The sequence below is a fragment of the Saccostrea echinata genome, unplaced genomic scaffold (assembly GCF_033153115.1).
Source record: "Saccostrea echinata isolate AGI-Se365-2 ecotype Australia unplaced genomic scaffold, CSIRO_AGI_Sech_v1 ptg000060l, whole genome shotgun sequence".
NCBI lineage: Eukaryota > Metazoa > Mollusca > Bivalvia > Ostreida > Ostreidae > Saccostrea > Saccostrea echinata.
This window is the reverse complement of record NW_026889809.1, coordinates 3,527,270-3,544,341: the sequence shown is the minus strand read 5'-3', so window position 1 is coordinate 3,544,341 and position 17,072 is coordinate 3,527,270. Positions and strand designations below refer to the sequence as shown.

At 35.3% G+C, this 17,072-nt stretch overlaps 1 protein-coding gene across 1 annotated transcript; it reads left to right on the top strand.

Moving 5' to 3' along the window:
• Positions 1–339: 339 nt before the first annotated feature.
• LOC133174938 (uncharacterized) lies at positions 340–17,007 on the top strand. Its single transcript, XM_061310031.1, has 27 exons — positions 340–351; positions 2,801–2,896; positions 3,067–3,228; positions 3,346–3,625; positions 3,977–4,121; positions 4,677–4,737; positions 7,724–7,829; positions 9,130–9,221; positions 9,325–9,451; positions 9,537–9,668; positions 10,030–10,296; positions 10,595–10,798; positions 10,922–11,065; positions 12,345–12,454; positions 12,548–12,669; positions 12,798–12,919; positions 13,040–13,166; positions 13,243–13,361; positions 13,450–13,584; positions 13,732–13,911; positions 14,035–14,191; positions 14,491–14,597; positions 14,695–14,799; positions 14,902–15,033; positions 16,061–16,243; positions 16,388–16,601; positions 16,695–17,007. Exons 1-27 carry the CDS (start codon positions 340–342, stop codon positions 17,005–17,007), a joined length of 3,954 nt encoding a protein of 1,317 aa, XP_061166015.1.
• The last annotated feature ends 65 nt before the right edge of the window (positions 17,008–17,072 follow it).

Genomic DNA, 17,072 nt, shown 5'->3' with positions numbered 1-17,072 from the left:
TGATACTGATTGCCTAGATGCTTTTGCATCCATGTTTAATGTTATTTTGAATTTTTAAAGGTGGTCTTGAAGGTACTGAAAAATGATCAGGGATGCTATAGTGCCAGCTCTGTTTAACAAAATGTAGTACCTTTCTATCGGGGCTGTTTTTCAAACTAGTGTACAATGTTTTACATACATGGGATTGCTAAAAGATTATTTGATCATAAATTACGTTTATGTGCAGTCTATATAAGAGTCACGTTTTTGGAAATGTATAGTAAACTCAACCGGCATTTCAAGAGTATACTACAAGTAGCCATAGGCCATCGCAATATTTTTGGAAAGGGGTACGGGGAAATGTCTGCCAAGGTACCCCCTCCCCTGATCGATATTTTTTTTATATATATAAATAGGTACCATTTTGTGGGTTCTTGTGGGTTCTTGTGCATTTTTGAAGTTATTACTTTGATAAATAATGAAGATATTTTCGAGTGTTTTTTTTCTAAAGGGCGTGCAATACCCCCCCCCCCTTCCCTCTTTGGCAACGGCCTTGAGCTACATTGGAAAGAATGTTCGATATCTTCAATGTTCGTTATACTTTGACAATTGCAAGTAATAGCAGAAAATGCATTGAATAAGTAGGAAATGTACATAATGGCTATCAGCTAGCCTTCAACTCACTCCAACTGTAATTTAGTTAACTATAGTAAGGTTTTGTAAACAACTTAAAGCCAATCGATTAACAGGCGACCCCATTAACTTCACTCCTGAAATAGAACATCCAAAATGTGAGGGGTGTTTGATTACGAACATTTCGTCACTGACGACAAACTCTCACAAGAGTACATGTGCATGTAAACAGTAGAAAGGTAATCGAGATTTTATTCCGATATCAGGACCCCCCCCCCCCAATTATCAAAGCTCCAAATTTTACAATTTGAAGTCTTTTTTTTTTTTTATCAGTAAATTGGTTTGCAAAAGAGTGTTTGTAATGTTTTAAATTTTTTAGAATTAAGAAGAGCCCCGCAAAAATTTTCAGATTTCACATCAAATTTTGACATTTGTGGCTTGTCAAATCAATGTAAAATTACTCTCATCAAAAGGCAAATAAACATGATTATAATTCGAAGCTACTTTATCTGTAATTTTTGTTTTCAAAAGAGTGTCTGTAATCTTTCAATTTTTAGAATGAGGAAGAATCCACAAAAATCTGAAGATTTCAAATCCAATTTTGACATGTGGCTTGTCAAATCAATGAAAATTCCCCTCATCAAAAGTGCTTAACATTGATAATGATATCTTTGAAAACTGAAAGACAAGCTAACATTTGATATCGGGAAACCAGCACTAATAGAGACAACCGTGCGTGATAACTCGAGACACGTGCCTTCAGAGCTGGCATCAGATAACGTCAAATATTTCAAATTCCGAGATCAACGGATTTGGATCTTTAATTTTATATTTATTTATAGTATATTATCTTACGAACGTGCATATATCTTATTATCTCAAAGGTACCCATTCCAGCGTAAGCTATTTTTATGAAATAATTCATCATAAGTGACTGATAAGAAGGCTCATGGCGTATACGTATAAAAAGAAATGAAGTTCTATTTATAGATACAGTTTAACAATAATAATATTCTGCATGAATAAATCGGAAAGGGAGAGGGGAATTAGATTCAATCCCTGTCTGAGCTAACTGAGGGGAAAAATAACTCTCCTATATCAAATGTAGCGGTTTCCACATTTATTGATTTTTTTTAAAAGTAAAAGATGAAATTTCGAAACATTGAATTTAAAAATACGAATAAAATCAGGTCAGGATTTGGTGTGTGTTAACGTTGGAGAACATTCCCTTCACAGAACGAAATCCATTCACTACTTTTTAAAACATTTAATTATATCATAAAGCCCACATTTCATTTCTTTATCAAATGTTGTTAAGTGGAAACAGGGGGATGGGGGAGGGGTGGGGTCTCTTACACCAATTTTAGGGTAACTGATCGTTTAGAAAATACATATATAGGCAAATTAAAGCAGTCATGAGATAGATTTCATAGAAAACATCCAAAGAGAATGACGTGACAAATTCAATAACACCAACAATTTCCATTTCGTTTATTAAAGATATTAAGGTTTCATTCTGCATACCTTTCAATAAAATGGAAGTAATCCCATAGTATGAAGGGGTTGATGACAATTATACGGGACTGCTGTCCCCATAAACCCGGGATCATTCCCGATTCTGTATTTGGGTATTACAATACGAGTTCTTATAAAGGGACATCGGCTGGAGACCTCAGCAGAAAGGGGGAGAAAATGGCAGAAAAATAGCACGGAATCTAACAGTATGTAAGTAGATACAGTCTAATATTGTAGATCTTCCAAATTTATCTAATAATCTATATGTAATATATATTTTTTCTGATATTCTTTATCCCCCCTTTTTCTACTTGATTTAGGGGCCATGGTACATGTACTAATAACAATTCTGATGATAACTTTCCTGTTTAATGAATGAGATTTTCCCAATTTGCCTTAGGAATAGTAACTTCTTTCTCAAACTAACTTTTTTGTTTCTATTTAATTTAGGAACCATGGCCACGTTGACGATTTTGATGATAATATTCTCGTTTCTTGGTGCGCACGGCAAAGATGATTTGGTAATTTAATTTCATTGAACAGTCAATATAATAATTAACCAATGTTTTATACATTTATTAAAACTGAAAAGTACTTATAGTGTTCACGTTATTGTAAGACTGCATGTTATTGTATAAATGTGCTAAAGATGTTTTTTTTCTTCAATTTTTAGGTTGCAAAGGGTGTCAAAGGATTTAAATCAAAAGGAAAATTTTTCAAGATCATGGGACCCAAAGGCGAGGACAGACAGGCCTTCCAGATCTTGGAGGTTTGTTACAGTATCCTCTGAGATAAGCCGGAATAGTAAATATCAGATCAAAGTGGTGATCTGTCAAAATATAAATCCCGTTCGCTGTCAAAGAACGAATATTTTAAACTTTTTTTATCAGCCGTAAATTATCTCTCTGACAGATTACTTTGGTTGGTTGTATATTTTAGGAGTATGAGGAAGTAAAAAGTCCTGATGACGGGTCATTTGAAGAGAAAATACAAGAACAGGAGTTGATTTATTACCAGTATATAAATCAGCGTAACATTGCAAAGAAAATAGGGGCGAATCCAGACGAGGTGGAAATACCAGAGAAAGCAAAAGAGTATATGGTAGGAAAGACAACTGTTGATGAGTTAACGACGCGCAAAAATCAACATCTATTGCTCTAAATATAAATTTTTGGACGCAATTCTAATAAAAAAATATTTTTTAATTTTTCATTGCAGAAAGCTTATGGAGCTGACGTATCTAAACAGGATAAAATGAAAGCATCTCAAGCTCAAAGAAACAGTAATAAACAAAGGAAAACGCAGTTAATCCAGAAACTGAACAAGAATAAAAAAGGCAGAAAGAAAGGAAAATTCGGTAGACGGCGACAGAAGGGAAGAAGACGGCGACGACGAAATCGAGAGTGGAAGGGGCGTGGCAAACGTATGGCGATAAGGGACGAGAACCGTTACTGGACCAATGGAATCATCCCTTACGTATTTACATCCGAAGTTAAATGTGGGTATCAATTAAAACAGAAAAAAATATACTGACATTTATCCACAACTAAACTTTCTTAGAAAATGAATAAACATAGAAAAAATTGTATTCAAGTGCAAAGGTGGACTCATTTTTCGAGACTGGTGGAGGGAGGGCGTACTGATTAAAAGTGATATAACATTGTAATGAACCTAAAAGAAAAGAATAATAAAGACCAAATTTATAATTTCTGATTTTCAAAAAAGTAAAATGTCTTCTCCTTAATCTGTGGATATTGTCATGTTTAAATTTTAAATTTGCCTGAGTGAATGTAAATACAAAAAAGAAAAAAAGAACATGGCAATATGATAATGTTATGGCAATTCATAGCAAAGGAGGAACGCCTGGGCCGACTCCGCGCTCATAGACGATATGAATACTGGACCTGTATCAGATTTGTCCCTTGGACAAAAACCACGGCCAGAGAGTACGGGCTGGACCACAACAACTATCTAAAACACGTCGACAATAAAGGGTGACGTCATAATGACGTTGTTTTGGTGTCGGTTAGGGTGTTGGTGCATGGTCAAGATAGAATTCTTTTTGTTTTGAAAATTCATGAATGATTGTTTCCAAACACTTATCTTATTTCACTTCCTGATTTTAACCGAAGTTGACATTTTATGTATCTATGTTGAACTTCTTTCTGTCATACTTTTGAGTAGTTGTCTTGGAATTTACTTCGAAAGAAACCAGTTGATACTTGAAATGAAATGTCTTTCAGAAACAGACATTTTTGTTTAGCAATTGCTCAAATTAAATGAATATTTATTTAAAGAATGGTTTTCAAATCACCCTGCAAATGAAAAATTATTTGTTTGGAGGTTGACAGACAAAAGAAATAAGAACTATATTTGAATATTTCGTAATTTATGATGACACTATATACATTCGTTGTTGTGATTATGCTAAAAGAGAAAAACACCTTTTTTCTTATTCATACTTTTACGAGAAATGGAGCTACATATTATACTTACCAGGAAAGTCTGGTAGGACATCAGTGTTCAATAAACATTTATAATTTTACCAGATGCTGGTCAGTCCTAGGAAACACAAGAAGAAATGGACAAAAGATCTCCTGTTGTATGGATGTAAGTAGAAATGTTTTCACCCATCTGACCTGTCCTCCGCCGAATTCAAATACAGTACTAAATAAAACATTTACATGTAACAAAGTACTCTGCTCCGTTATATTCAGATTCTGAAATAAGACGTTTAATAAAGGTTTTATCTGATATGTGATAATAACATCAGATTAGCAAATGTATAATTAGGCGCATTAATTTTCTAAACTAAATAATTCCAAGTACCTGCAGTAGATTGTACACATAACATGATACTGTAAACCAACTTCCTTCCCATATGACTTATGATATTAAAAAGTTTTGCAAAAGAAAGTAATTGCAAAGGATACTTTTTGGTGTACAGTACCTGATTTTGATGACAAGACAAGCTTATGTGAAGATAATTCCTGCTTTCTAAAAGAAAATATGGTTAGAGAGGATGGATTATAATATTGGTCTATGATTGTATAAATCCTGTATATATTATATTGGTCTTTCTGTGGTCTCATCTGTACATGTATATACGGTAGGTCACGAGAACTCCGACGCACGGAAGATGAGTCTCATTATATATTGCTGGAATCCACTTTTTAAGACTTGACAAAGGATACATCGACTACCGGTTAGGCTTATACAGTGTAGCGTAGGATAAAACCAGAGACTTCAGAATGAAGACTTTGGAATGAAAAGCTCAGAAGTGTCTGGTTTTATCCTACACTATACATGCTATAAGCCTAACCGGAAATTGATGTATCCTCTGTAAAGTCTTAAAATGTGTGGTTTACAATAAAGATGCTCGACGAAGAGCGCCTGGAACGATTCGTTAGACAGGGAAAATGTATCCAAATGCGAATTATATCTTGTTAAAGTAGGGTAATGATTGATAAATTAATAAAATACGAGTTTAAAGTGGAAATGCCTAAAATTGAGCTAGGTACCCTGGGGTGTTCTTTATACGAAACAAGTGCCAGTGTCACTAAACTAAGTCTATGATTAAAGGAATCCCGTGTATATATTTGATAGATCATGCAATCTTTTCATGATTGTAGAAGTTCTGTTTTGAATAATTGGCCATGCATTTAAGAAATCCTGTGTACATGAGATTGGCCATGCTTTATATTTGTAGGAGTCTTGTGTACATGAGACTGGACATGCTTATATTTGTAGGAGTCCTGTGTACATGAGACTGGACATGCTCTATATTTGTAGGAGTCCTGTGTACATGAGATTGGCCATGCTCTATATTTGTAGGAGTCCTGTCTACATGTGACTGGACATGCTCTATATTTGTAGGAGTCCTGTGTACATGAGATTGGTCATGCTGTATATTTGTAGGAATCCTGTGTACATGAGACTGGACATGCTCTATATTTGTAGGAGTCCTGTGTACATGAGATTGGCCATGCTCTATATTTGTAGGAGTCCTGTCTACATGTGACTGGACATGCTCTATATTTGTAGGAGTCCTGTGTACATGAGATTGGTCATGCTGTATATTTGTAGGAATCCTGTGTACATGAGATTGGTCATGCTCTATATTTGTAGGAGTCCTGTGTACATGAGATTGGTCATGCTTTATATTTGTAGGAATCCTGTGTAAATGAGATTGACCATGCTTTATATTTGTAGGAATCCCGTGTACATGAGATTGGTCATGCTTTATATTTGTAGGAGTCCTGTGTACATGAGATTGGCCATGCTCTATATTTGTAGGAGTCCTGTGTACATGTGACTGGACATGCTCTATATTTGTAGGAGTCCTGTGTACATGAGATTGGTCATGCTGTATATTTGTAGGAATCCTGTGTACATGAGATTGGCCATGCTGTATATTTGTATGAGTCCTGTGTACATGAGATTGGTCATGCTGTATATTTGTAGGAGTCCTGTGTACATGAGATTGGTCATGCTCTATATTTGTAGGAGTCCTGTGTACATGAGATTGGTCATGCTGTATATTTGTAGGAATCCTGTGTACATGAGATTGGTCATGCTCTATATTTGTAGGGGTCCTGTGTACATGAGATTGGTCATGCTTTATATTTGTAGGAATCCTGTGTAAATGAGATTGACCATGCTTTATATTTGTAGGAATCCCGTGTACATGAGATTGGTCATGCTTTATATTTGTAGGAGTCCTGTGTACGAGATTGGTCATGCTCTATATTTGTAGGAGTCCTGTGTACATGAGATTGGTCATGCTTTATATTTGTAGGAGTCCTGTGAACATGAGATTGGTCATGCTCTATATTTGTAGGAGTCCTGTGTACATGAGATTGGTCATGCTTTATATTTGTAGGAGTCCTGTGAACATGAGATTGGTCATGCTTTATATTTGTAGGAGTCCTATGTACATGAGATTGGCCATGCTCTATATTTGTAGGAATGCTGTGTACATGAGATTGACCATGCTTTATATTTGTAGGAGTCCTGTGAACATGAGATTGGTCATGCTCTATATTTGTAGGAGTCCTGTGTACATGAGATTGGTCATGCTTTATATTTGTAGGAGTCCTGTGAACATGAGATTGGTCATGCTCTATATTTGTAGGAGTCCTGTGTACATGAGATTGGCTATGCTCTATATTTGTAGGAATCCCGTGTACATGAGATTGGTCATGCTTTATATTTGTAGGAGTCCTGTGTACATGAGATTGGTCATGCTTTATATTTGTAGGAGTCCTGTGTACATGACATTGGTCGTGCTTTATATTTGTAGGAATCCCGTGTACATGAGATTGGTCATGCTTTATATTTGTAGGAGTCCTGTGTACATGAGATTGGTCATGCTTTATATTTGTAGGAGTCCTGTGTACATGAGATTGGCCATGCTTTATATTTGTAGGAGTCCTGTGTACATGAGATTGGTCATGCTTTATATTTGTAGGAGTCCTGTGTACATGAGATTGGCCATGCTTTATATTTGTAGGAGTCCTGTGTACATGAGATTGGTCATGCTCTATATTTGTAGGAGTCCTGTGCACATGAGATTGGTCATGCTTTATATTTGTAGGAGTCCTGTGTACATGAGATTGGTCATGCGATGGGTTTACATCACGAGCAGAAGAGTTACCTACACCACGATTACATTAGAATTAACTTTCAAAATGTAATGCCAGGTAATACCTGATGTTTCTAAACTTGAAAAAGAAGAATAAAGCAAAATTATAGTTTATGTAACCCTTGTAGAGCAAAAACTAAATATGCAGCATAACGGGTTAAACTAAACTATAACATAGTAACCAATGACTCAAAAAGTACAAATTCTTAGTAATACGTAAAAAAGTAAAAACAAACCAAGATAAATAAATAAATAGAAAAGTAAATAAATAAATAAAAAAAAAAAAAAAAAAAAAAAAAAAAAAAAAAAAAAAAAAAAGCATGGCTAGATTGGATCTATTGTTTGGTTGTCCTTTGGAAATTATATATTCCACTGCTTTTCTGCTGTTTTCATTACCGTCTTCTTCGGATGTTGAACTATATTACAATCTTTGGACTATGTACTTCCTCGTCATTGTGATTGATAGAATGAAAATTTTAATTTATTTAATTTGTTGATATGCTGTTCAACGCAATAGAGACAGTTTGCAGGTGATCTAATTCACGTACGATTTAACAATTTTACAAGATTTCCCAATCTTAAAAAAAAGCTGGACAGAAAACGAAAAACAAAAGATAATGAAATTGACAATTCTTTTTTTACAGCAACGATTCAGAAACCTTTCTTTATTTTTCATAATTAACAGAAAGGTTTTTTTTTTGTATACAAACATTATTTTGCGCATAGTCTTTTATGGTTAGACATGTCTTCAAAAATGCAAAGCTAAAAATAGAAATAATGCGGCTTGACATGTTAATTTTTTGTTTACTCTTTAAGGTTGTCCCTAAAGACTATGAAGTATTTCTATACCCCCACACTGCTTGAAAAGCGGGGGTGTAAAGTGATAAGGGTGTCTGTCCGTCCGTCTGTCTGCTACGCTTTTGGGTACACATCTCTTATCGGCAATTCTTTTATGCCACTGAATAAAATTTAATGACATTTTCAAAGAATCTTTGTTACATAGTGCATCTTCTATTTTCCTTTTTAATCGGACACATATTTCGGGTTTCCAATAGCTAAACATAGACACTGTCATTTTTCAATAATATTGAGGGGTACCCATCTCTTGTCCGCAACTCCTCCTATACCACTGAATGAAATTTAATGAGGCTTTCAGAGAATCTTTATTACATAGTGCCATTGTGCAACTCCTATTTCACTTTTTGATGGGACACTTATTTCGGTCTCCCATAGAAAAACATGGACTTTGCCATTATAAACATATGGGAGGCGGGGGGGGGGGGGGGTTATCATTTTCTGAGCTCAGTGCTCACAGTTCCTCTACTTTAGTGTAATTTTTGTATTATTTTTTGTTTCAGATCGCGTGAAAGAATACGAGGAAGAAGATCCGTCAAGTTCAAAGACGTTTGGCTACTATGACCTCGGCACATCGATGCACTACAATAAATTTGTATGTCTAGATTTTTAAAATTCTATTCTTAGAACACCAGAAAATTAACAAAGGCATGGTTTTAAACTGTACAATAAACTTAACATTTTCTTTTTGTTTCAAGATGTTCTCCGCTAACGCTGAGCCGACGATGACAGTGTTAGACCCCAACCTTGAGTATCTAATGATGACCCCTGACCCTTATAACTATTACATGTTCTACGAAATCTCTCAAACACACAGATGTCAAGGTAAAAGTTTATTATTTTACACACCTACGGGGAGGATAAGAAACAAGTTGTGAGTTATCTATTCATTATTTGTTTTAAATTTTAGAATTACGATGCCCTGATTTCACCATGCAATGTAAGAATGGAGGATATGTATCGTACATCCGGGACATTTGTACCTGTCGATGTCCGGAGGGTCTCGACCCCAAAACTGGATGTACAACTGTGTACCGTGGAGGTAAGGTGCCCCATGATTAAGTTTGAATGGAATTACAATGTTGTCATAATTTTCCACTTGTGTAGTTTTATCCGCCTAAAAGGTCGCTATAGATTGACTTGTACTTTCCATTTTTTAATTTAACTAGGTGACATAATCACATCTTCAAAATATAAGGATTTGTTCAATATGCAATAGCTTCCCTAAAATATCATGTTTTCTGAAACATAAATTCATATTTGAAACGTGAGGTCATGTAACACTAAAATTATTGGCATAGATAGGAATATGAAATACAAAGAAATGTATCACTAAAACCTAACAGAAACGGAATTTAAAATTAACGTAAAAAAAATTAATTGTCTGTCTATTGCTGCTGTAGACGCTTCATTACGAAGTGCCTCATGGCCGTCCAGTGGGTTTTCAATGCTGAAGCCCAATGATGGCTGCCCCGAGGGATTTAAGGAGGGGAGTCTTTCTCTCGGTGTCCCTAGCTCCGATCACTCCGAACTGTACAACATAGATACAGAGGCGGGTGATGACGAACTCACGCTCAAGTTCTGTACGAAAGAGGAAAGCCCCGGAACAGATACACAGTGGGAGCCCGGGCAGTATTGTATACTCAGCTCAAACACCAAGTGTCCCAGCGGTAAATCAATTTACAATGACATTGTTAGCGCTTCATAATAAGTGTACTTGGTAAGAAAGGATCAGGTCATATCCCCATGAACTTTAAAACTGAAATGCATAACTTATATTTACATTTAACATCATTTCTTTCATTCCAACACATAGATATTGAAGAAAAAATTATTGTGAACTTTTGATTTAATTGAAAGGAACTTTAGACAAATAACATCTTATGTAAAAATCCCCTTTTTAAAAAAAATGTATCCAATATTCACCATCTCACTTGTATATGTTGGCTCTTTTTATATTAACAATAGGATTTGAAGATGGATTTGTTGTCATTGACAACAATAAAAACCCTCGTGTCAAGTCACTTCCGGTTCCTGATATCAAAGTTGACGAAAATGTTGGTTTCCATTTCTGTTGTCGTAATGACGGAAGCTGGTTCGATCAGATTTATTTACCCAGTAGTCAACCATTTTTCTTGTTTGAAAGAGGATACGAATGTCAAGAAGTCAAAGGTGAAACATTTCTATATCTATAATCAAGGAAACATTTACAAGACTGTACGTATGAGATGATATTATTTGTATGATGTACCGTAAATTTATGCAGCGTTGACCTTTGACCCTCTTCCGTTGTAGACATGATGACGTCAAGTCAATGGTTGATGATTGAGAATGATTTGTCTGGAGAAAATAAAATTGTTGGATCCGCTCCAGATATAACCATCAGACAAGACAGAAATTACTTTATCAACGTCTGCTACTACACCCCAATAAACTATGGTTTGTAACAAATGGCATCAATCCTTCCTCATTAACCAATTCTGTTCTATTCTGGCTATTTTACGTCCACAGCACAGGTTGGTTAAATAACTGCCAAATGTTAATGTTTTCATATACATGTGCATCATTAATAAGTGTTATAAATGATATATAACGGGTCATATCATTTATCTCCTCTACCTTTCCAGCATGTTCATGTAAATATATACAAAAATGTGAATAAAAATCAGCAGAGAAAAACCATTTTAAGGGGATGAAGGACACATGGTCACATGACTTTGTTTAACTACGTCATAGTGCAAAACATGTAAAGCATCAGTTCTTGTATAATTTTTTGACAATTTTTTTCTTTAATTACCGTCTAATATTTAAAAAAAAATGAAAAGTTTAACATTCTTGCAAACATTAACAAATTATGAAAAAGATTGATCCACTCCTCTGTTTCCCTAAACTGCGTGTCCAATTCGTCGGTGACATCATACACGATCTGTTAGTACAGCAAGATCATACTCTGTGAATACAGGGGCGGTATTATTATGTAAAAACAGGTCATAATCAGTAAATGATGAAATATTTTGAGAAACGGGGAACACAAAAAATTATTTTTGCATGGCTGATGACGGAAATCTTATGTAGGTATATCTTATTTCGCTTATTTAGATGGTTTTTCCCGTACTCGCGAAATGTAAACATGACAAGTTTTTGTCCTGCTTATGTCGTCTTTAACGATGTCCTGTGCAATATTGAGGTCAGCTTCACCATTCGAAATTTTTACAGTTAATCAGTAATTAGAAGGACTTGCATTTCAACGTAAATTTAAAAATATTGAATGATAGAATTTTTTTGTAAATTACGTTTTTTGTTGTTTAAGTTGTCTTAAAAAGTTCTTAATTTTCCCTATCCAGATGCAGTGTGATAGAAGAAACTTGCTTTTTCGAATTTTAAACCCTATTCAAACTCTAAATTATTTTAAAACATACATGTTCACTTACATATTTTTATATATGCTTTAAAAATCCCATTATGGACAGAGTAAAGAGCCCGGAAACGTGGAGAATTAAAACTCCACTTTGATACTGTAGGGCATAGTATTTGTCAATCAGTATCTCTAAAATAAGGTAAGAAACCTAATGATATAACTGCTTTAAGATACGTGGGACATACTTAATCAGAAATATACAAAATTAAAAAAAAATTGAATGACAAGAATTTTTCAGCTAAAGGTCCTTCTTCCCCTTAAGACAAAAAACACAAAGACAAACCATTTTAATTTATACAGACTGTGGTGACGTGATAGAACTAAGCAGAGATAACCCCAGTACGACAATATCTTCTCCAAACTTTCCCAATGAATATAATCCACGCCAGCGTTGTCAATGGACAATTACGGTAATTAATATAATAAGTACAAGAAATATCTTTACTGGATTATAAGTAAAAGGTACTGTGGACAAGGTGAAGTATTATCTTATATATCGATAGAGTCCACAAAACACAAGAATGAGAATGACGTTTGAGAAGTTTGAGGTAGAACTGAGAGAAGACGATAAATGTGGGGATTATCTTGAGGTCAAGTTTACACTTCCGGGTCATCCTGGAATCAAGTATGCTTTTACAAATGTAAAATTGGGAATTTTATCGAATAATCTTTTATTGAGGAAATTACAGCATGTCAACCAAATTTGACATCTTATGGGACAGAAATAAACGTTAGTGTTTGATCTTGTTTCAGCTATTGTGGTTCTACATTTGAACCCACGATTCTTACAGAAAGGAATTATCTAGGCTTGGTTTTCACTAGTGGTCCTGATGTAGTACAGAAAGGCTTTAAAGCGACTATATCGCTTTTAACAGGTGCGTCTTATTTACATACACGTAATAAGATTTCCCGATAAATTCTCATAAATACACGTGTATGCATTTACGTTATCATTTCACTTTTTTGTGAAATCTAAAAATATTTTGTTTGTCTAGATCACGACCTTTGTTACACTGGAAAGGGAGAGAATTACAGAGGAAACGTAAATTTTACAAAAGACTTTGAGCCTTGTCTCCCTTGGAGTGAAGTCCAACACTGCCCACACAGTACATTCAACTCACAGTAAGTCAGTCTCTCTCAAATGTTCCCATAAGAATCATCTTAAAACACCCAGATATCATGACGATTTTTTTTACAGCGACCTTGATGATGGCCTTGACAGTAATTTCTGTCGTAACCCTGGAGACGGAACTTCACCTTGGTGTTACATCCACCGAGAGAATTGTGAGAGGAACTACTGCGACCCCTGTGGACTGGGTAAATGTTTCTTGAAATAATTAGGGCAAAGATTATTTTATAAAATATGCATTGTAATTATTTTTAATAACAATTGTGATCATAACAGGTCATTGCTTTGATAAATACTTCGACTGTGAGGAGTTACTTTCTAACGGAACACAAGTGTGTGGACATGACATCGACATCAAATATGGCTGCCGGAAGTCTTGTGGATATTGCAAAGAAAAACCCGATTTGCCAGGTAGTAAAATGACCAGCATAACCTAGCTCTCTCGTTTAGTTTGATTATTGTGTTTTTTCGTTTCTGACTTCAGAACAACTCATGCCCATTGTGTGCTTTTTTAAAACCTTCACATATCATACCTGCATGTCTTTCTACCACTGATAGTTGACAATGTCAAATGTAAGACTCCTAACGACATTGATGACGCTAAACCTACGTCATCATTGAAGAAAAAGTATGGCGTAGGGGAGAATGTGACGTACAGTTGTAATGGCGGACTGGAGAAAGAAACCCGACAGTGTCTTACAGATGGCTCTTGGTCAGGAGGAAACTTTGTTTGTGGACGTGAATATATTTCATACATTACTTCATATTCTTACTGACTCATTGTGTCATAAATGTCTGAATTCAGGCTTGTTTAAAGCACACCATTAGTTAAGATACATTGTATCAAAATTTCTTTAACAGGCTGTCCAAATAAATGGGTTCCATTCAAAAAGTCTTGCTATAAGTTTTTTGATGTAGAAGTAAACAAAACAGCGGCAAATGAACTTTGTCATGCTTATGACGCAGTTGTTACATCATCAAAAGATGCAGACGAAGATGAATTCCTAGTTCACATGAGGTTAGATTTATTTTAAATAAAATGTTGACCATTAAAAAAGGAATGATTCATTCAAAGAATCATAATAAATAATAACCAAGACATTTAACATAACTGTGAACAACCCTACTAATTAATTAAATATCTACCGGACAGATAAATCATATTACCGGAAATGTGATGTATATATGCAAACGCTTAGGTTGGGTTTGACAACTGTTTGAAGGAACATAAAGGTGTATGTATCTATACACAGGGGTGATATGCGACCTATTTGGTTAGGTTTGGAGGAACTTAAATGTATATGTATATATACACAGGGGTGATATGCGACCTATTTGGTTAGGTTTGGAGGAAGTCGCCGGAAGAGGGCGTCATAGATGGCAGGAAGACATGTCTCAAGTCACGTGGACAAAGTGGAAAAAGGGTAATGAAAAGTGAAACTAAAATGTTTTTTTAGTTGCTGTAATTTTCCTGGAATTTTTTTAAACTGCATGTAAACTATTTTAAAACATATTTCAAAGGTAAAAGTAGTGAGTGTGCGTACATGGATAGAGACGGCCAATGGTCTGGTATCAGGTGTAGTGTCCCAAAATATTTAGCTGTTGTCTGCAAATTCATACCATCAGGTAAGATGTTTTTCCTCAATTCAATGAAAAATGTTGATGCAGTTAAAAAAACAATTAAAGATATATATTGTATTTTTAAAAAAAATAAATTACTATCTAAAGACCGCAGAAAATGTGTCGATGCTTCCTCAAATTGTGTAGAGAAGATAGAATCAGAACCGGGGACGTGTAAAGAATATCCGGATTTTGCATGGCAGAGTTGTCCAGCAAGTTGTGGTCTATGTCAAAACAAAGGTATTATTGTTTCAAATCAGGCATAGACTGCATAAAACATAGAATCAAAACGAAGAAAACCACATTATTATACCCCTGCTCCGAAGGAGAGGGGGTATACTGTTTTACCCTTGTGTGTCTGTCTGTGTGTCTCTCTGTCTGTCTGTCCATAACAAATTTTGGTCGCAGTTTTCTCAGCAACTACTCATTGCAGATGCTTGAAATTTTAAGACACTCTTTCTTTAGGCATGCCATATGGTTGGATTCATTTTTGTACGAATCCGATGTCAACTTCCTGTTTATCCGTGCATCTGCACGTACCATACATAACAAATTTTGGTCGCAGTTTTCTCAGCAACTACTAATCAAAGATGCTTGAAATTTTAGTACACTCTTTGTTTAGGCATGCCATATGGTGGGATTCATTTTTGTACGAATCCGATGTCAACTTTGTGTTTATCAGTGTGTCTGTCCGTACCATACATAACAAATTTTGGTCGCAGTTTTCTCAGCAACTACTCATCGCAGGTGCTTGAAATTTTAACACACTCTTTGTTTAGACATGCCATATGTTGGGATTCATTTTTGTACGAATCTGTTGTCAACTTCCTGTTTATCCGTGCGTTTGTCTGTACCATACATAACAAATTTTGGTCGCAGTTATCTCAGCAACTACTCATCGCAGATGCTTGAAATTTTAGCACACTCTTTGTTTAGGCGTGCCATATGGTGGGATTCATTTTTGCACAAATCCGATGTCAACTTTCTGTTTATCCGTGCATCTGTCCGTACCATACATACATGTAACAAATATTGATCGCAGTTTTCTCAGCACCTACTAATCGCAGGTGCTTGAAATTTTAACACACTCTTTGTTTAGACGTGCCATATGTTGGGATTCATTTTTTGTACAAATCCGATGTCAATTTTCTGATTATCACTGTGTTTGTCCATAACTGAACTTGTGTATTCACATCAGAGCGGGGGTATTATTTGTGAGCATTGGCTTACAGACTTCTTGTTTGTAAAGTTGTTTCTGTTTCACCAGGTAAAAATTGCAAGATTCCAAGATATCCACGAAATGCCATTCAGTTATCAAGGGGTTCTATTATCAGTACTGGGGATGTAATCGAGTATGACTGTCGTAAGGGGTATGTACTTACTGGTGGAAATCTGCGAAGAGCTTGCCTCTCTTCAGGGAAACTTACTGGCGAACCGCCTAAATGTACTTGTATGTACCATCTCTAACACAATTTTTCTTTTGGTTTTCATGCAAATTGATCGTTCTATGTTCTTTTTCCTTAAAGATTATAATTGTTTTTTTCTTTTTGTGAAATACGTCGTCTTGAAATAATTTCTAATTTTTGAATGAAAGCTGAGCACAGTTTACCAACCGCTAATTTTGACGTGGAATTACGACAGCGCAGTCGCGATGGCGGTGCAGACGGAGGTGCTTATACAGCCCAAAATGAGGCTATGCGCATTCATAAAGACGGACGTCTTGTGAAATGGGAATTTTACAGTATATATGATGGTGTATTGGCTCTTCAAGTGTGGCGAAAGTCAAAGACTGTTGGAAAAAAGATTAGGTAATTATGAATATATAACATGCGGAAACCATCGTTATGCATTTTTGCGATTCTAAAAACATATTCTTGTACATTTTTTTTTTTTTTTTGCAGTTTTGAGTTAGTTGGTCAAAATGTCATTAAAAGTTCAAAGAACCACAGAATTCGACGATATGTAGTCCCTTCCGCGGAACAGATTAATGTTATGAAAGGAGATGTTGTTGGATTCTTTTTACCAAAGGACCTGAAAGGTGGTATAACTTTAGATAAATGTAACAAAAAGTATTCAGGCCGGACATATGGAAACCAGTTAGTTTATGATGGTCGTAAAAAGCTTCCAAACGACTGGATAGTTGGGGAGACATTCACATTTAAACCTGATAGCACCGACTGCAAGATTATCTCCATGAAAGCTTTTGTGATATGAAATTTATTTGACATTTGTTATTAAAGTATAAATAATTAGAAATTAAATCATATGCAATGCTTGTT